General features: G+C 38.7%; 1 protein-coding gene across 2 annotated transcripts; it reads left to right on the top strand.

Annotated features, from left to right (window-relative positions):
* The first annotated feature begins 6,036 nt into the window (after positions 1-6,036).
* Positions 6,037-18,296, top strand: KBTBD8 (kelch repeat and BTB domain containing 8). Of its 2 annotated transcripts, XM_065933318.1 has the most exons (4): positions 6,037-6,108; positions 6,756-6,966; positions 11,164-12,278; positions 15,025-18,296. In XM_065933318.1, the coding sequence occupies exons 1-4, from the start codon at positions 6,093-6,095 to the stop codon at positions 15,486-15,488; spliced, it is 1,806 nt and encodes a 601-aa protein (XP_065789390.1). In that variant the 5' UTR covers positions 6,037-6,092; the 3' UTR covers positions 15,489-18,296. The 2 variants fall into 2 exon arrangements, with proteins under 2 accessions (XP_065789390.1, XP_065789391.1); XM_065933319.1 differs by lacking the exon at positions 6,756-6,966 and having other exon boundaries at positions 6,041-6,108.
* The last annotated feature ends 2,852 nt before the right edge of the window (positions 18,297-21,148 follow it).

Below are 21,148 nucleotides of genomic sequence, written 5' to 3'. Positions count from 1 at the left end.
GTGCTTCATAAGGTAACACATTCACAGATTCTAGAGCTCACAACATGGACGTCTTTGGGAAGCCACTATTCTGTCTACTATTCTGATTCACCATTTGACGTATTCACTTATGCAATTAATTATGTGAACATTTATTTGGCACCTAACATACATCGTATAGTAAGCTAGTTGATGGGGATATAAAGAGGAAGTATTGACACAGATCTTAAAACATAGTACTGAGTGAAAAAAGTAAGAAATACAAGAGATCCATAGCACAATACCATTATATAAAGTGCATAAAACAACAATCAGAATTTACAAGAACAGATGTAAACAGAGGGATCCACATCAAACCATTACAATGGCTGTATGTGAAGCAGGAGAGGATGGGATTAGAGGATGTGGGGAGGGGTAAAGAAAGTAGGACATCTGCAACACAGGAGATGGGGCTTCTGGACCAAAGACACTGTTGTGTTATGAACACAAGAGATGATTAACTCAAATCCTTGCAATGAATATTTAAAAGGAAGATAAACAAAACAGCTTTAAATAATAAACATGGTAGATCGATATAAAGTGTAATAGAACTGTTAACAAAGCGGGAGGGCATATTGCACTACAGTGGTTCTCAACTAGGGATGGTTTTCCCAAGGGACATTTGATCACCTCTGGGGACATTTTTGGTTGTCAAGTCCTCATGGAAGGTACTGCTGGCCTCTGGTGCACAGAGACCATGGATACTGGTGAGCAGCATTTGATAATGCACAGAACAGACGCAACCCCCACCCCCCACCACCAAAAATTTATCTGCTGGCAAATATGAACAGTGCCAAGATTAAGAAATCCTGTGGTAGAACAAGCAGAAATAAAAATTAAATATCTCTGAAATTACTGTGGCATGCCAGCAGATTTGCTTTCTAAACATTTGATTCTTTTAGGGATTAAAGTACCATCAGCTCTTCATCCTTTGTGCTCTCTCTGCTGTGTTTAATATACTTCTTTCCTATACGTTATGCCTCTTCTCCATGAATTTCTGTTCCTATGGCTACACGCTGAAGACACTGATGTTTCTTCTCTTTACATTTTCCAGTGATACCATGAGCTTAAAGATTTGGATCATGACTGAGGTTAGAAAGAAGCAGCAGTCATTGATTAATTCTATCAGTCCCAATTGGGTTATGAGGTAATCTTCATACAAGGAAGGGTGTTGATGTCTCACATATTGACAGTGGCTTTGGTTCTCTCAATCATTCTAAGTTTAAATATTGTAACTGAAGGGTCCAGTAGAGTAATTCTGTTCAAGGTTTCCAGTTTTGTACTCAGTTATATTGTAGAATAGTGAGTTATGATCAGCTTAACAAATATGAATGGTTAATCATGAATATATATGATATATAATTATATGTGATTAACCACATACATGTAACTATATATATGGCTAATCATTCATATATATGTAATATGGCTTCCCTGGTGGCTCAGATGATAAAGAATCCACACAGGAGACACAGGTTTGATCCCTGGGTCGGGACAATTCCCTAGAGAAGGAAATGGCAACCCACTCCAGTATTCTTGCCTGGGAAATCCCAAGAACAGAGGAGCCTGGTGGGCTACAGTCTGGAGAGTCGCAAAGAGTTGGACACAACTGAGCACATAAGCACACATATATCACATTATATCATTTACATCTATCTAACCATCCATCCATATATAAACCTTAGTCTATTTAAGCTCCTATAGCTGAATACCATAGACTTGGTGGTTTACAAACAACAGAAATTAATTTCTCACAGTTCCGGAGGCTGGAAAATCAAAGCTCAAGGCACTGGTGGGTTTGGTTGCCAGTGAGGATTTGCTTCCTTGTTTACAGATATCTGTCTTCTCACTGTGTCCTCACGCAGTGAAATGTCTTTGGGGGTCTCTTTTATAAGGGCACTAATTCCTTTCATGAGAGCTTCACCCTCACAATCTAATCACCTCCCAAAGGCCCTGTCTCCAAATACTATCACACTGGAGATCAGGTTTCCACATCCTTTTTGCAGAGACACACTCAGTGTCTCTATCTGTACTGCTATCTTTATCTCTATCATCATGTACTATTTCTACTATCAGGAACACTGCTTTATACAGTGCCTGCTCAGAACGCAGGTTCAGGTGGAGGATGGAGGTGATAAGCATTCTTGAGGAACTGACTATCCCAGCTACTACTTTTAGTGCTTCCCTGGTGGCTCAGATGGTAAAAGAAAATCTGCCTGCAATGCAGGAAACCTCGGTTCAATCCCTAGATCGAGAAGATACCTTGGAGAAGGGAATGGCTACCCATCCCAGAATTCTTGCCTGGAGAACTCCATGGAAGAGGAGCCTGGCAGGTTGCAGTCCATGGAGTCACAAAACAATCCCCCCACACACACTTTTTTCACATATATGCTAAATTTCAAATACTTAAAAGGCAAATTAATATGATTTAACATCTTACAATATGATCAAATTCAGTGATTCACAAAATGCAATCTTCTAGTTACTACCATGTTGAGTCCTCATATCACCTTAGATGGAATAAAAATTAAAATGCAACAAAGGTTAATAATGTTCAAGCAGTAAACCTGATGCTACTATCTATTTAAAGTTTTGTATTTCAAATAAAGTAATTCATATACAATATGTAAGGTTCTAGAAATCACCCCCCAAATCTCTCTCAGTATGTAATATTATATCAAATTTATATTCAAATAATCACTTATTTTCAAATAATCAGTTTTATATTCAAATAATAAATTTGAAAATATAATTATTTGAAAATCATATTCAAATAATCACTTTTGTTACTGCACTTGAGGCAGTAATCCATCACAACAGTCTTCAGCAAGGAAAATGTCATCTTTTGTTGCAGCCATAGCCTGAAAAGAATGATACTATATATATATACTATAAGATGTCATTTGTTAAAAAGGAGAAGTCACAGGAATTCTCTATCTTCATTTTAAGTTGCTTTGGCTAATTTCATAGCCTGAATCAAAACTGAATAGGGAAACTGGAAAACTGCAGAAGAGATTTGCAGAAGTGAAGTCCTATTTTCTTTTACACTTTCTTCATCAGAGTTGCTATCATTCTTGTGTTATGTGGTATTATTAGGGACAGGAGCCTGGGCACACCTGATAATTGCTAAGTCATTCTCTTAAAGTAGAAGCAGAAAAAAACAAAAAACCAAGGCGACTGTGCAATTTTCTTATTTTCCAAATTTGCTGCTTTCCTTTCATCTCTGTAAGAATTTAAATGTGAAGACTTTTCAACTCTCAAACAACTATGGTTATAGCAATCTCCTTTGCCTTCAGTTCCTAGGTAATAATTAATAAAGTAATAATGCTCTAAATGTCTAATTTGAAATAAATATAGGTTCTTCAACTATTTTGGTTTGCTTTTTCAATTTTCATCTTCATGAAAATTTACTTTAAACTGTAACTATTTGAGAAGATTGCTTCAGAGGACAATACAGTACTTAATACATAAAGAAGAAAACGGGTTTACCCTTGCTGCTGCCTTTCTAGATTGGCAATGAATTCATATTAAATTTCAAATCAGAGCTATTTGAAAATAAAACTGTAGTCTTTGGCTACTTAATATCAATCCTGAAACAAAATCTCTTTTGTGTTCTTACAGATCACTGAGAATAACTACTCTGGGACTACTGACTCAATTTTGACATTTTCCCACTTATTCTATATTTTTCAAAAGTGCCTTTTGGATGATGATGGACTCTACCATGTAATGCCATTTGCCCAGTAGGATGGAGTTCGTTTACAGTGTCATATAAATGGCAACCTTGTAATTATAAATCTTCATTTTTTCCCCTATTTATATTTAAATTGACTTTTGCTCTTTGTATTCTGCCCACCTCCAAATTTAGAAATTATTGTGACTCAAAGAATCAGAAAACTTAAAAAAAAAATGAAAAAAATATTGCCAAGTCTATTTCTTAATTAAGTGAAAATTAAATGAAAAAGCAAATTGGACAAATTTCCAAAATCTTAAACAGGTGGCTACCAAAAGCCAAACTCAAACAATAAAACCCCTATTTTAATAGGCTTGAAAAGGTTGACAGGTAAAATACAAAACACCCAATTAAATTTGATTCAGATAACAAGTGACATTTTACTATAAGTATCTCCCCAATACCGCGCCTTCTGTGTTTTTATTTGCTAAATTTGGCAACCCTAAAGATTGATGTCATTTCTCTTGTGTGTGTTAGTTGCTCAGTTGTGTTCGGCTCTTTGTGACCCCATGGACTGTAGCCTGCCAGGCTCCTCTTTCCATGGAATTCTTCAGGCAATAATACTGGAGTGGGTAGTCATTCCCTTCTCCAGGGAATCTTCCCAACCCAGGGATTGAACCCAGGTCTCCCGATTTGTAGCCAGACTCTTTGCCATCAGAGCCACCAGGGAAGCCATCAATATTGTGAGTAAAATTTCCACTATTTTCATAAAGTAGAAATCAACAATATTTGGCTCATTAAAAAAATGGAAATTTAAAGTCCTGAATAACAAAAGTTAAATCAATTTCATTCATGCAGAACTGTGTATACAAGGTTATCAAAGTCCACATATCCCAGCTCCAAAGAAACGCCAATTCTTGTTAACCTGCATAGAATTTTAATACTTTGAGCTCTAAATTATTCAGCTGACCTTGTAGGACAGAATTGTATTGTTTTTCCTCATTCTCTGTGTTCCACAATTACAATTTAAATTCCGAGATCCTTCATCAGGAGATTCAACTGTTTGGTCTTTTCAGGATTAGAAAAGCTATGCTCATGCACTAACTATATATCATCCAAAATTTCCTTCCTACTCGCTGGTAAGAATTCCTTACAAGTGAAATATCTGGAAATAGCATTTCCAATGTTAGCTCATTTGTGCCTTACATTTATTTTTCAAACATTACCTACCTATAATGTGTCAGGCACCCTGTTAGATGCTAGAAATACACGACAAGAAAATCAAAACATGTCAACAGTAAAACATTTTTGTTTTCTTTCACAAGACTTGCTGCCTATGAGGCAGTTAGAAAAAGAATTATTATTCACACATTACAGGTGAAGGAGCTAAGTGACCAAGAATTAAATGGTCTTATCTAAAGGTCCCACATTAAGAAGTAGAGCCAGGGATTCAATAATCGCCCCTCGTTTCAGGCTCAGGGCACTTTCCAGGATTTCTTCAAAGGAAAATCAAGACTACTTAGTATCTTCACCACTCAATTTACCAGGAGCAAAAAGGAAAGCGTCTTGTATCCCTCTGTAATGTCCATGTACTCTTAAAAGTGGAACAGGTGTTCCCGGGTGCTCAGGAAAAGCAATGCTTTTTGTGGGAGTTAAAGATCCCGAGCAGCGGTTGTAACCAGACCAATTAATCTGTGGAAACCGCAGCACTCAGCCAAGTCGATGCTGTTTCAATTGGGTGTCACAGGTGACTCATCAAAGATGGCTTGCTTTTTGGCCTCCTGATATTTTTCTTAGGGGTGAGGTGTCAGGTTTCCTTCCCATTTTTGGACAACAGCTCTCTTGTCCATTTCCAAATTTTTCTCGTTTCACAGCCCTCGCATGGACCCCCGCTTTCGCACCGGAAGCTAGTCATTGGCAGGAGGTTTAGGAAACGAAGAACCAGGTTGGGGGGAAAAAAAAAAAAGAACCGGGGGCCTGGAAAGAGGCCTAAAATGGGAAAATTTGCACTTCAAGAGCTTTCCCTACCCCAGCCTCTCAGAATGACAGCTCGCCTCAGCCAGAAGACTACCTCTTCCGGCAGGCACTGCGCGCCCCACAGACACAGGCTGGCGGGCTTCCTGCTCTCCGCCTCCACCCAAAGCAGCCAATAGAAATTCCGAGTTTGGGCCTCCGCCCTACACGGACCACGCGGGAGCGGGGGCAATAAAACTACATTTCCCGACGTGCCGTTGCGCTTCTCGTGGCCAATAGACCCCCTGATTTCGGAGCTTAGAGGCGGAGCCGGATGCATAGGTCACCCCATTGGCTAGGGACGGCTTAGAAGAGCCGGAACCCGGGAGAGAGAGAAGCGAAATGACATTTCCTCTTTAAATAGCTGGAGCCCGGGCCGCGTCTAGAAATGGCCGCGTCGGCAGGTGGGTCGTGTGGTGGCTAGGGAGGTGTGGAGGGGAGGTGGGCCGGGGGCCAAGTTCGGGCTGCGAGCTTAGGCGGCGGCGATGAGGACTGGGAGAGAAGGATGGAGAGGTGGACAGAGATGAGTAGAGGGAAGATGAATGGCGTGGAGGGAGGTGGGCGGTCCGGCCGGACAGGGATGGGGAGGCCGGGTACCCGCCGCCGCTCTGACCTGTTCGCAAGGCGGTTGAGGAGGCACTGGCGGCCGCCATCCATCGAGCTTCCCTTGTGAGGCTCCTGCCCTCCACTCTCAGCTGGGACGTTCTGGCTGTCGGCGGAGTCGCCGCAGACACCTCGCCTGTTCTGCCTGCGCGGTCTGTCGGCGAGCACGGGGCTTCGGGCTCGCCGGGCTCCGGGAGAAGCAGGCTGGTGTTTGAACTTGCATCGCACCTCGCTCTTTCCCATATCCTATCTCGCGTTCTAATTAAGGGAGTCTGTATACATATGTGTATTTTTGTAGCGGGGAGAAAGCAAGCCAAGCCAACAAACAACCCCCAGCCCCATCCCAGAGACAACAACAAAACAAACAAACACAAAAACAAAAAATAAAACCCGCAACGCCGAAACTGGCCCCGAACTTCTTGTGGTTGTACGATTTTTCTCCTCCTAGATTTAAGTAAGTCTTCCCCAACACCGAATGGAGTTCCATCTTCAGACACAGCCAGCGATGCCATGGACCCCTTGCATGCTTGCAGTATTCTTAAGCAACTCAAAACAATGTACGATGAAGGACAGCTGACAGACATTGTAGTGGAAGTGGATCACGGGAAAACATTTTCCTGTCATAGAAACGTTCTTGCTGCAATCAGCCCTTACTTCAGGTATGATGTTGGTGGAAACCTCTATTGATGTCTGCACCGAGTCCCCTTTCTCCTTCAGTACTGCCCACTTCATTTTTATATTGAGATGCAACAATGACTGAAACTAATGCATTTGTTTCCTAAGAATAAATAGCAGGCCCTATTTTATTAAGCCCCCCCCCCCTTTTTAAAAAAAGCTGACAGATTCTTGTAGAGTTCAGATGACTGGTTTTAAGTCAGTGAATATGTTTTTGTTTGTATGTTCTAGAAAAATCTAAAATTGCACTGCCCAATATGGCAGCCACTAGTCACGTGTGGCTAAACTTCACTTATCTAAAATTAAATAAAATAAAAAAAATTCAGTTCCTCAGGTACACTAACCACATTTAAAGTGCTCAGTAGCCACATGTAGGTAGTGGTTGCCCCACTGTACAGCCCAGAAACAGAACCTTTCCATCACTGGAAGTTTTATTGGACAGTGCTGATCTGGAATTTGTTCCAGAAATTTATCCAGGATTTCTTTAGTGCATGTTAACTCTTTTAGAATTTAAAAATTAATAGCGTTTTCTTTTAAAAACAAATTGGCCACTTAATGGACTGTCTTAATCCCATGATGGTAACAGCAGTGAAATAAAAATCAGTGAAATACAGTTTCTATGTGTGTTAGGCCCCACACTAGTGACTATTTCTAAGATTTCCAGAAGTATTTTAGAGGTCAATTTTAATTTTCATTTATATTCATCTTTATATATTATAAAACTTGGAAAAGTAAAATTTCAAAACTTGGGTCTAAAAAATAATGCCATACTCTAAGAAAAGATCAGTGATAAAGGCAATTTCCTGTTCAAGTTTAACTTTTTTTTTGTTTGAAGTGCTCACTTTAAGCCTTTTTGTTTTCAAAAATGGTGCATGAATGACTGTGAAGTAATTTTCTCAACCACACGGTAAATGTATTTTTTCCTTTTGAAGGTGCTTACCATTATAGGGCATATAGCAGTGTAATGTTCCAGACAGTAGTTTCTGGTTCCTCCTTCTCAGAATACTGGGTTACATATAGTCACTTCAGTTTGATGTTTGTGATGTAACCATTTAGATTTGCATTGGATAGGCCAGTGGACTATTAAGTATTAACCATAACAAGGGAGTGACCTGGAAAGGAAAAAGAAGAAACTGGTATACACAAAAGGTATGAAGTTTGGCCTCTAATGAAAATTGCTGGTGAGATTCAGTTATCTCGGTCATCCATTAGATATGGTTAGGTCATTTATGTTAGGTCATATATGCTATCGTTACTGCTGATCAAGCTCTAGGCAAAGCTCACTTTACCTATATCACTTTATATAATCTTTATAATTCTGTCTCTACACTCTTGTTATTACCCTTTTACATGTGAAAAAACTGAGGCTCAAAGAGGTTAAGTGAACTGCCTAAATCATCTAACTAGTAAGTGGCAGAGGCTGGATTTGAGTCCAGAGCCAGGCTTCTTAGTCACTGTATAACTTTTAAGGAACAAGAGTGTGTCCTCTTTATATTTTAATTTACAGAAGTGTTAATTGTATATTAAATTTAAATAGTAAAAAAAAAAAAAATTGAAACTTTAAAGTGAAAATATTTATTCAGTGTAATTTTATATTCTGGCTTGTATCATTTGAATATCACACTTGCTTAAAATTAGTTTTGAGGACCTGACAGATCTCTTGGAAAGACGTACACTGCAGTAGATTTTCTTGCTTTCCAAGAAGTTAAGGAAATGCTTGGAAGACTTTCTAAGCATAAGATAGGTGAAGTCAAATGAAGGTATTTGGCTAGAAGACTCAAGGATTAGGTTCTTCTCACTTGACTAGAGCTTTTTGTACAGAAGTTTCTTGGGCACCAGTTGTTGCACCTTATGTGAGATGTAGAAAGTCATACTTAATATTTGCAAATCTTGCATCACTGATGGAAAAAATAGAATAGCTTGCAATCTGCCATGGCTGTTTCCTGATCCCAGAGACTTGTCAGAAATAAAATGTGTATGATTATTAGAAATATGTTGCTCAGGATTTTTGTGTGAGGAAGTACTCCCACTTTATATAGAGTTTACATAAAGAACATGATAGACCAGAGGAGAACTTGCATGTCACATTGCTGTGTGTGAGGCCAGCTTATTCAAGTCAGTAGAGTAGCTCCCTTGATAAAGGGTTATGTGGTAATGTTCTCCTTTGGGATTTAATCTTTGCATAATGAAGGGCTTTCTTTTTCTTTTTAATTGGGACCTATATAACTGAGTTTTTCAGTACCTGAATTTAAAAACCAGCTCATACATTGGAACATTTAGTTTTCAGTCATTTAAGGGGAAAAAAAAAAGTCTGCAGGATATGAAATTTTGCATAATAGAAGTAAAATTAGGACTCAAAGGTTGGTTAACCCAGGTAACAAGCCAGGTCCAGGTACCCCTGTATACCTCCAATATTACATATTGCATTTTTGAATTAATTTCATGTTTTTGACAAAGACGTTAAAGGTGGTCTGAAATCTTCCCACTCTTTTTTCATAACATCACACTTAAAATAGGAGAGGTCTGGATCTGAATAATCAAGTTTATCACCAGTGTTAGGTCAATATCTTCAACAGACATCTATTAAGCATTCTAGGGCATACCATCCTTTTCTCAAGAGGATTTTAAAAGAGCTTTTGACCTTTTTCTAAGTTTAATTTTAAGAACTGCTTAGAAAGAAACATCAAAGGAGGGAGAAGAAAGGCAAATGATGTTTATAAATGACTAGGACTTTAAATAAAAAGCTAGGCTTTTGACTTCTTAATGGTTTGGCCAAGAAAGTACCATGCTGTGCTGTCTTAGTCGCTCATTCTGACTTTGTCCATGGAGATTCTCCAGGCAGGAATATAGGAGTGGGTTGCCATGCCCTCTTCCAGGGAATTTTCCCAACCCAGGGATCAAACTCAGGTTCTCCCGCATTGCAGGTGGATTCTTTACCAGCGGAGCCACAAGGGAAGCCCAAGAATACTGGAGTGGGTAGCCTGTCTCTTCTCCAGGGCATCTTCCCCACCCAGGAATCAAACTGGGGTCTCCTGAATTGCAGGTGGATTCTTTACCAGCTGAACTACCAAGGAAGTCCTGAAAGTACCATAAAATCACATTAAAAAGGAAAAGAAAGCTTGGTCTCAAAGACAAAAACCTGGAATTTTTGAAAACAAACAAAATCAGATCTGCAACAAATCAGTTAATTCTTAAATTCTCTTTAGAAGTAGGCAATTTATTAATATTAACCCTAGCCAGATCTTTATTTATGGCCTCCCAGGTGGTTCAGTGTTAAACAATCCATCTGTGATGCAGGAGACAGGGGTGCAATCCCTAGGTTGGGAAGATCTCCCGGAGAAGGATATGGCAACCTACTCCAGTATTCCTGCCTGGGAAATCCCAGGACAAAGGAGCCTGGAGAGCTACAGTCCCTGGGGTTGCAAAGAGTCAGATACGACTGAGCATCAATGAGGCTAACATTTTTATTTATAAACAGATAAAACTATGGTAACTTTGAGAAAATCAAGTATATTGCTTGATTTTCTCAAGAAAAAGGATAACTGATGAATTGATGTGCTTTATATTCTTTATAGTGATCAAGGAAGCATTCAAAGGATAATTATTTTAAAAAGGAGTAGGAAGAAAATAAGAACTTCTGAAGAACATCTTATTTTTCTAAGCTAAAATTTTTAAAGATACATTTTGGGCACAGGTTGCCTTGTAAATTTCCACTGGGTTATGAGAAGTTCTATTAGACAGTCTCTATATGCTAATGTGTCACACTGATACCCCATAGGTATTTGAAAACTTTCTGACTGACCTGGTGATTGAAAATCTTAACTCCCTAAAGCAACTTGACCAGAAGCCTGCATGGGGTTCCAAGGAAAATAAGATGTTCTAGAATATGTCTTGCCCCTTTTCAGTTTGATTTAGTTAGGTATACTCTGCTTTTCTCAGAGTTGGCACAAAGTAGACCGACTGGTCCTGAGAACAGGGTTTCTTTGAGATTAGCCAGATTAAATCCTTCTGCTAGATGATCCACTTTATCCCTTTCCTGATATTCAGGATATCAGGAAACACATTAGGACATGTTTTTCAATTTCAAAAGGTGATCCTTGTGATAACTTTATGCTTTTACAAGCTTGCCACAATAATTTTTATTTGTAGTGCACATAAATTCACCACTCTTTCCTTCCTAGATCCATGTTCACTAGCGGCCTTACAGAAAGCACTCAAAAAGAAGTTCGAATTGTTGGTGTTGAAGCCGAGTCGATGGATTTAGTGTTGAACTATGCCTATACCTCCAGAGTTGTTCTGACAGAGGCCAATGTTCAAGCCTTGTTCACTGCAGCTAGCATCTTCCAGATTCCCTCCATCCAAGACCAGTGTGCTAAGTACATGATCAGTCATTTGGACCCACAAAATTCTATCGGGGTCTTCATCTTTGCTGATCACTACGGTCATCAGGAACTTGGAGATCGATCTAAAGAATATATTCGTAAAAAGTTCCTGTGTGTCAGCAAAGAACAGGAGTTTCTTCAGCTGACAAAAGACCAACTGATAAGTATCCTAGACAGTGATGATTTAAATGTAGACCGGGAAGAGCATGTTTATGAGAGTATTGTAAGGTGGTTTGAACATGAACAGAATGAAAGAGAAGTGCACCTTCCAGAAATTTTTGCCAAATGCATACGTTTTCCTCTGATGGAAGACACCTTTATAGAGAAAATTCCACCTCAGTTTGCACAGGCTATCGCCAAAAGCTGTGTGGAAAAGGGACCAGCCAGTCCCAATGGCTGTACACAGAGACTTGGAATGACTGCATCGGAAATGATCATATGTTTCGACGCAGCCCACAAACACTCAGGAAAGAAGCAAACAGTGCCTTGTCTAGATATATTCACAGGAAGAGTGTTCAAACTATGCAAACCACCAAATGATCTGAGAGAAGTTGGAATTCTTGTATCACCAGATAATGATATTTACATTGCAGGAGGGTACAGGCCAAGCAGCAGTGAGGTATCCATTGACCACAAGGCAGAAAATGATTTCTGGATGTATGACCATTCCACCAATAGGTGGCTTTCCAAACCGTCCTTGCTTCGAGCCAGAATAGGCTGCAAACTGGTGTACTGCTGTGGTAAGATGTATGCAATCGGAGGGCGTGTCTATGAAGGTGATGGGAGAAACTCACTAAAATCTGTGGAGTGCTATGACAGCAGAGAGAACCGCTGGACTACTGTTTGCGCCATGCCTGTTGCAATGGAGTTTCATAATGCCGTGGAATACAAAGAGAAGATCTATGTTTTACAGGGTAGGTGTCTGAGTGGTTAAAGTATTTATTGGAGTAGTCTGTTCTTTAAGGGACTAGTAAAGAAAATAAAATTTTCAATCAAAAAAGGCAGGTGCTTTCAAGTTCCTAAAATGATCATGTAAGTTTTTTATGTTCTTACTGTCTTTTGACATCATGTGACATAAGTATTTTTGAAAACTTTTTTTCCCATACATAATAGTTCAGCATTTGAGAAAAACTATTCCTGTGCCATTTTAAAGACTTTAAACAAGGAAGCAAGTTTGATACATGACTTTTTGCAGTTGAATGATATATAATCAAGGGATGGTAGCAAGTATTCTTCTTATGGAACTTACTGGATTAGCTTAAAAGAGAAAAAAAGAACAAAGCCTCAACTGCAGTTATACTATTCAGTTGCCAAAGAATTTTGTATGAAGTCTTATGATGGCAAAGGTTACGAAACTCACTTACAAAGAGTTTGAAATCACACTATTCAAGATTTTAATTTCACTGCAGTTAATGTTGTCATCCATAATACAGTGTTTTCAATTTTTTTTCACTGAAAAATTTTGAGATGTCATCTTTTTAACATTATAAGATGAGCGGGATGGTAATATGCTTAGCTTAAAAATTTTTGTTTAAACAATTGACGACTGGTACCTTGGTAAAGATACAAGAAAGAGGAACTGAGTAACGGTAAATAAGATACTTGATTCAAGGTTCTGATTTGTGCTAATGTTTTCCTTGTGTTTGGTTTCTTATTTTAGTTGCTTGAATGCTGAATACAGTATTGACAATACCAACATCCTTCTTCTCTTTTGCATTTCTTAACTGCTTATATATAAATGCTTTTCTTCACTACTATAAAAAAAATAAGGAAAGGGGTGTAACTTCTATGTAGATACATATGATTTTTTTAGTTTTTTCCCCCATTGTTTAAGTTTTTTTTTTTTAAATGTTCTTTGCCGTAATCCTTTATTTGACTTAAAATTTCTTAGAAATGCCTAAACCCATTTGTTTAAACTTCAGTGTAAAGTTAATCCTCCAGAGAGAGTAAGGAATACTCTCTTGTGCCTCATTTTAATTGAATGGAAGCCTGAGATGATGTAGGTTTGTTGGTCTTGCCAAAAAATGGAGTATCTGAATGAATGTAAAATCTATCAAGAATGGTTAGATAGGGCTTCCTGGGTGGCTCAAGTGGTGGGGAATCTGCCTGCAGTCCTGGAGAGCCAGGTTTGATCCCTGGGTTGGGAAGAGCCCCTGGAGAAGGGAATGGCTACGCACTCCAGTATTCTTGCCTGGAGAATTCCATGACCTGAGGGGCCCGGTGGGCTAGAGTCCATGGGGTTGCAAAGAGTTGGATACAACTCAGCCAGTAACACATTCACTTACATGGTTGGATAGGTTATATCATCCAATATGATGAAGCTCTCTCTTCATAGATTTTTGATTTTACTGGCTGAGCAGTTATTTTTCAGTAGAGACAGAATTAATTAGAAGACTCCCGAATGGAATGTAAAGGTTGTATATTAATTTAAATACTAAAGCAAAGTAACAGTGAATTAACAGAATTTCAGGGTTGGAATGAACATTGTTTAATCAGATTGTATAAGACAAATCTGAGGCACTGAGGGTTTTAATTGCCCATTACTGGTTTTAGTTTATTAAAGACGACTTTAGGTTTAAAAATCAACTTTTAAAATGTATTATTTTTCCTCTTTATAAGAAATTTGTAGCGAGGTAGTACATGGTAAAAAATGTTCATTCCTCTCTTCTTTATTAAGAATCCTGTTACATTTTAGTCAAAAAGCATAGGGAATATGCAGGCAAAAGCTGAGAGTTTAACAAGCTATTTTATGAAAACCTGGATTTTTTTCAGCATCACTTTTATTAGGTAGGCAGTTATATTTATCGATAGGAGTTAACCTAGTTCAGAACAGATTTCAAGGGGAAGCTCAATTTAGAAGTAGGTACTTCTGATTTAAACAAAGCCTCTTAATATAAATAAACTTGACATGAATAGTCAGAAGATCATGCCCTACTGTCAGTGGCTATTGGAGTACCACTTAATCTGATCATAAAGGGTTCAGATTTTCATATCAAAGATTTTATTTGATTCTTTCAAATCAAAGATTTTAATGTTATAATTAGCCAAGCTCTTGTAAATCTTCACTAGCTTAATTCTTTTAGACATTTTTACATCGGCAGTGTGACTCAGCACACCTTTTCATTGTCAAAACAGAATGGAAACTGCCTCATTTCTATAAATGATGTGCATGTTTTCTATCAGCTTAAGGTCATATTTTCTCCTCTTGATATTTGTCTTTGCCTTATAGCAACACTAAAGTAAACACATTAGTGGCCCATAGATACAAATCTGAACAATTCTATGTACTACCTTATAATTAAGTAACTAGCACATAAATTTATAGTGGCTTATTCATGATTGAACCTATATTCATGTTTTGATCTTGCTGGCTAACCATTAGTAATAATACTTTTTATAAGAGCTGGCTTAAAATCAATTTTCTGAAATACCCAGATATTTGGATAGAGTAAATGAAACCAAGCTCTTAACCCTTATACTGCCATCAAGCCAAAGTAACTGCTCATACTTACCCGGTTTGAATGCCCCAAATCAGGTTGATTCTAATATTATGTTATGTTGTGCCATGGGATGTAGATGGTTTAAGCTATCTTATATTTAAATGTTCATATTCTTGTTTTGTTTTCTCTCTCTTTTTTTTTTTCCTTTCTCTTTCTTTAGGAGAGTTTTTCCTCTTCTATGAGCCTCAGAAAGACTACTGGGGTTTCTTAACCCCCATGACTGTGCCTAGAATCCAGGGCTTAGCAGCGGTATACAAGAACTCTATCTACTACATAGCTGGAACCTGTGGAAATCATCAGCGGATGTTTACTGTAGAAGCCTATGATATTGAGCTCAATAAGTGGACTCGTAAGAAGGACTTTCCATGTGATGAGTCCATAAACCCATACCTTAAACTGGTACTTTTCCAGAATAAACTCCATTTATTTGTTCGAGCTACTCAAGTGACCGTTGAAGAACATGTCTTCAGAACCAGCAGAAAAAATTCCCTTTACCAGTATGATGATATCACTGACCAATGGATGAAAGTGTATGAGACCCCAGATCGCCTCTGGGACCTTGGCCGGCATTTTGAATGTGCTGTTGCTAAGCTGTATCCTCAGTGTCTTCAGAAAGTACTTTAATGAATGGCAGGCCTTAGTGAGCTCACCGGCATCTTGTGCCGGAGGAAACTTAAGTCTTTCAGTGATAAGAAGTGCTGTCAGTATTTAAGAAAGCTGAAGAGAGTTTACACGTGGAGATGGGTGCTGTTTGAGATGAGTGTAGGGAGGGATTTCTTTTCATCCATGTGATGTTTTCATTTCAGTAAGCAAAAGGTAACAAAGTGCAATTATCAGCATTTTTTTTTTTCTGGTATAAAAGTAATCACATCATTCTAGAATTGTGTGATGAAGAGTCACTCAGATACCAGACGAATTGACAACTATGCACTCTTAGAAGAGCAGTTAGGGTACTATGGATTAGAGACATCCAGAATAGTTTGATGTGACTTTTTATTTTAAATACGGGTAAAAATTTGAGGCAATATCACTAGGACTTTAGCTGTGACCTCTCTGCTACAGAGACGCACTAACTTAGATCCTCATTCTGAATATGTGTATATTTTGCGTACTGTTTTCACGTTTACTGGATTTAAATGTGTTATTAGAGTAGTTTGAAGGAAAAACAAATCAGTCTCAGAAAGAGCTTTTAGTTGGATTATTTTATATTTCCCATGTTACTTTAAGTTAAGCTAAAGTTTTAAAGTAGTTTTGTGTTGACAGTTTTTTCAAGTGCTAACACTGTCTCATTTTTTCTTTTTTTTTTAATCCGGAGTAGGGTTCAAATTCAAAGGTGGCTGGTGCTAGTATAATTTAACTCATGTGTATAGTTAGGTATATTTCAAATGTCTGAGCCTATGCTTACCTTTCAAATTGGTATGTTAGTTTCATGACCATAGTACTTGACCTGCTGAACTCTTGTGATTTCACAAGATTCTCTACTTACATGATGGCAAGCTATGGCTAGTTACTGGTCTAACTGGATTCAATCTCAGAATAGTGAAAAGACTATTATCCTCATTTTGCACTAACATGGGCCATTTTGTTGCCTAACCTCCTTTCCATCCTCTACCTGTCCATTCATTATCGGTACAAACAGAGCAGAATGTGAAGTTTTAACTCCTACTTTTAAAATTCTGTTTTCCAGAAACATAAAACTCCTGCAATAATCTCATTTAATGTCTTTTGCATTACCTATGACAATTAAAACCTCATTTAAAAAAATTTTTTTTGCACTTAACAGTTATGAGTAGTTTTGCATTGAAAACCTTTGTTCTAACTGCAGGTGACTGAGAAGGAAAAGTGTGAGTGAATAGAACCGTAGCATTATAGGTACTAAATCATTTTTCATATTTAACTGATTAATTTCTAACAGAAATACTCACAGAGAGGACAAACCAACTCATGTGTTATACCTAAGGCAGATATTTAGATCAGTAACTTATTTTTTACTCTTCCCGGAATAAGTAATAAAGGATATAAGTATAGCCAGAGTCTGTCCTTAACTGGAACATTTTGATTCCCTTAAAGAAAACAAACTGGCACAGTTTGTATTAAAAACTCTTGCACAAATTGTAATGTGATACTGTGAAACAAATCGAAAACATTGCCTCTTTGCATCACATACCTCGTTTTTCGGAAACTTTCCAAACTGCTTGTCTTAGCTCTCTACAAGCAGGGAATGTTTCCTGAAGCCGAATTGAAAGTGGACAGCATTTAGAGAATTGACATTTTAAAATCCAGTCTTGGGAAGCTGCGTACATGCTTTCTTCTTGCTGGCCTTGGTAGTGTGTCTATAGTCTCCTTACTGATTGTTGACTAATCACCTGTTCTTTTTCTTCTCAGTTTTTCTTTATCTTCGTGCTGTTTTGGGGCTTTTTCTGTGAGCATTTTGAAGCATCTACACTGTGATGCATTGCCAAGGGGAGGAAAAACCAAACTAAACATAACAAGAGATGTTCCCGTAATTTATTTTTGAAAGCTTTGTTGCTTCCTGAGACTTCTGCCGCTTTTTGACAATCTCCTGTATTTATTTAGAACACTGTGTTACTTGAAAACATGACATTAGAACATTAACAATTTACATGTGCCGTGTGATGTATAGGAGTACAATGTACTGTGGTTAATTCTGCAGTCGATTTATTCTATTGATCTGCACAACAGTTGATCCTCTAACAATTGATCCTATAACAGTTTATATTGAGGGTGTGATCTAAGGGTAGTGTGTCAAAGCCAAGGTTTAGAATTTGCTATGGAAGTATCAATAGAATATATATTGAATTTTGTATGAATAACTATTTGTTTAAATTATATAGCTGGGATATTTTGCCACTTTTCAGATGATTTCAGAAGAGGTTCTAGAAAACTAAGATTAGTAATATGTGTGGGTCTGTGTTTAGATATTTAAGGTACATTTGCTTAGTATGATGAGAATATAAGTACAAGGCATAATGGGTACTATAGAATTAAAATAGAGGGTGACAGACGCCAGTTCCACTTGAGCTTTGTTTTTGCATTTGAAGAAAGTATGTAGCACTTTCCTATGTATTTTTTATACATTGAAAACTGGATGTGGTATAACTATGTTATAGGGAAGTAGAAATTGTATTCTTTATTTTCCATCTTTGTTTTCTGTTATCCTACAAAGTTGATGCTTAAGCATCAAGCTGATTTCATGGGTGCATGAGAGAAAGTGGATGTGATCTTGCAAGGAATCAGATTTTCTATGTGAAACAGTTTAAAATGGCATTCGATGTTCTGTGCTCAGGTATGTAGTTAAGTACTGTAGTCCTTTGGGGGCAAATGTGTAGATATTTTTAAACATTTTGCCATAATTGCACAATTTTTTGCATTTTTACCTGATGGCATTGTTTCTTGTAATAAAACTTTTTCTGACGGAAAAGTTCCACTGTCATAAATTGACCTCTGACCTAGCGAGTTTGGTGAAAATCATGTAATACCTTTTATTGGGAATTGGAGGAGATTTTCATCTACCAAATGCCTGGTCTCTGGTACAAAATGAACAAGGTAATTCATAATGCTTGAATAATGCTCTTGAAATTCTGAAGCAAGCTCACTCATTGGTAGCCCCTTTGTTGAGTGGTTCTGTCCTCATCTCTTGGTGTCCCACTCCTCTCTCTCACAATTCATGTCAACCCATAAGGAAATCCTGTTGCCTCTTCCTTCAAAATAGACCTCGATTCTCACCACATATCTCTTGCACCACTATCACACTAGTCTAAACTAGCCGACCTTGTCTGCCTTAATGCTGTGCCACTGAATTGATCTTTTCTCCATCACCTTTGACTCCTTGTAATCTATTCTGTCCACACAGTAGCCAGAGCAATCCTGTTGAAACATAAGTCAGATTACTTACTTCTGCTCTGATCCCAGTGGCTCCCCATCTCCCTTCATGTGAGAGCCACACCCCTTCCTCACATGATCCATCCCAACCCTACTCTTGAGACCACATTGCCGTTCCACCTGCTCACTCCCTTCCAGCCACACTGACTGCTGTTCCAAGCCCCTCCAACATCGAGGCCTATTTCTTTGCTGTGTCTTCTGCTGAGGAAGCCCTGACAATGCACTTATTTCAGTATTAAAACTCCAGACAGGCCTTCCCTGACCACCTTGTGTAAAACAGTGCCTTCCAAACTCAACCCCACGCATACCACCAGTCTTTCCCCTCTTTATTTTTCAAACATCTCCCCTCATTCAAATGTAAGTTCCATGAAGGCAAGGAATTTATTTTATTTCGTGTTCACCTCAGCCCAGCGCCTGGAACCTACAAGGCATTCAAAGTTTGTAAAAAACAAATTTTCATTTCGGTCTTAGAAAACCCTGAGAAGTGGCAGAACCAGTGCTATCACCTCTGTTTTATCAGATCAGAAACACAAAGCCCAAGTAAATTGCTGAAGGTCATGTAACTAATGAGACGCTCACCCGGGATTAGAGCCAAGCGCTCCACTTTGACTCAATCTAGTTCTGACAGGTGCTCCATTGAAAAGTGAAAGTGAAAGCTGCTCCGTCGTACCTGACTCTGCTACCCCACGGACTATACAGTTTATGGAATTCTCCAGGCCAGAATACTAGAGTGAGTAGCCTTTCCCTTCTGCAGGGGATATTCCCAACCCAGGGATCAAACCCAGGTCTCCTGCATTGCAGGCAGATTCTTTACCAGCTGAGCCACCGGGGAAGCCCAAGAATACTGGAGTGGGTAGACTATCCCTTCTCCAGCAGATCTTCCTGACCCAGGAATCAAACCAGGGTCTCCTGCATTGCAGGCGGATTCTTTACCAATTGAGCTATCACGGAAGCCCTAGTTTCTCCATTGTGTGTTAGTTGTTCAGTCTCGTCCAACTCTTTGCGACCCCATGGACTGTAGCTCGCCAGGCTCCTCCATCCACGGGATTTTCCAGGCAAGAATACTGGAGTGGGTTACTAGTTCCTTCTAAACAAAACTGATAGAAAAGCAGATGCTCTACATTTTGTGTTTACTGGTTGCCTTGTCTGAGTCCCACCTTTTTTCCAATACTATTATTTAAATTATCTACTGTATGTCATGGGATTGCAGAGAGTTGGACACAGTTTAGCAACTGAACAACAACAACTCTATATTATGACTGTGATTAGCTCTCAACAAAGGAATGCACCCCACCTGCACTCCTCTAATTACATCAGTATGCTTAGATACCACTGTACTGAGTTCTAGCCCTCAACCAAGTTGATAAAAAGAAAAGGCTTGAGAAATACTGATTTAAATTAGAGTGCTGTTACTTTGGTTCTCTGTGAAGTTAAAATAACTTGCCAAATTAAAATCTTGGCTGTATGACTGTTTTTTTTTTTTTTCTTAATTGACAAATTATTTGCAAATACAAAAATTAAAAATAAGTGGTCTGGAATCTAACTCTTCAAAAAGTGAAAGAAAGTGAAAGTGAAGTCGCTGAGTTGTGTCTGACTCTTGGCGATCCCCTGGCCGTGGGATTCTCCAGGCAGGAATACTGGAGTGGGTTGCCATTTCCTTCTCCAGAGGATCTTCCCAACCCAGGGATCAAACCTAGGTCTCCTGCATTGCAGGCAGACTCTCTTATTATCTGAGCCACCAGGAGCTCCAAAAGAATGCTGTAAATGACACCTAGTTTTTTGAAGTGAAAGTTAGAATTTGATAAAATGGAGTAAGGAAAAAAGTATTTTCCCTCAATGTATCCCTCAATTGATGCTTTCAAACTGTGGTGTTGGAGAAGACTTTTGAGAGTCCCTTGGATAGCAAGGAGATCAAACTAGTCAGTCCTAAAGGAAATCAACCCTGAATAGTCATTGGAAGGACTGATGCTGAAGCTGAAGCTCCAATACTTTGGTCACCTGATATGAACAGCTGACTCATTGGATAAGACCCTAATGCTGGGAAAGATTGAAGGCAGAAGGAGAAGAGGACGTCCGAGGATGAGATGGCCGGATGGCATCATCAATGCAATGTACATGAACTTGGGCAAACTTTGGGAGATGGCGAGGGACAGGGAGGCCTAGCATGCTGCAGTCCATGGAGGTCTCAAAGAGTCAGACATAACTAAGTAACTGAACAAATGTGTCTAGTATATACTAAAGGTTCTTGACTTGAAACTTTGGTAGACAGAATTTAAATGCCTTTCAAAAGTAACTATGAAGTGGTAGTATTACTACTACCAGTTCTAGTAAATATCAAGCTAATTTGTCCTTCATTCTCATTCTCCACACTTCATTTTGAT

This window comes from Muntiacus reevesi, chromosome 4 (genome assembly GCF_963930625.1).
Source record: "Muntiacus reevesi chromosome 4, mMunRee1.1, whole genome shotgun sequence".
Taxonomy (NCBI): domain Eukaryota; kingdom Metazoa; phylum Chordata; class Mammalia; order Artiodactyla; family Cervidae; genus Muntiacus; species Muntiacus reevesi.
The sequence above is the reverse complement of the archived record's forward strand: the minus strand, read 5'-3'. Positions and strand labels throughout refer to the sequence as shown.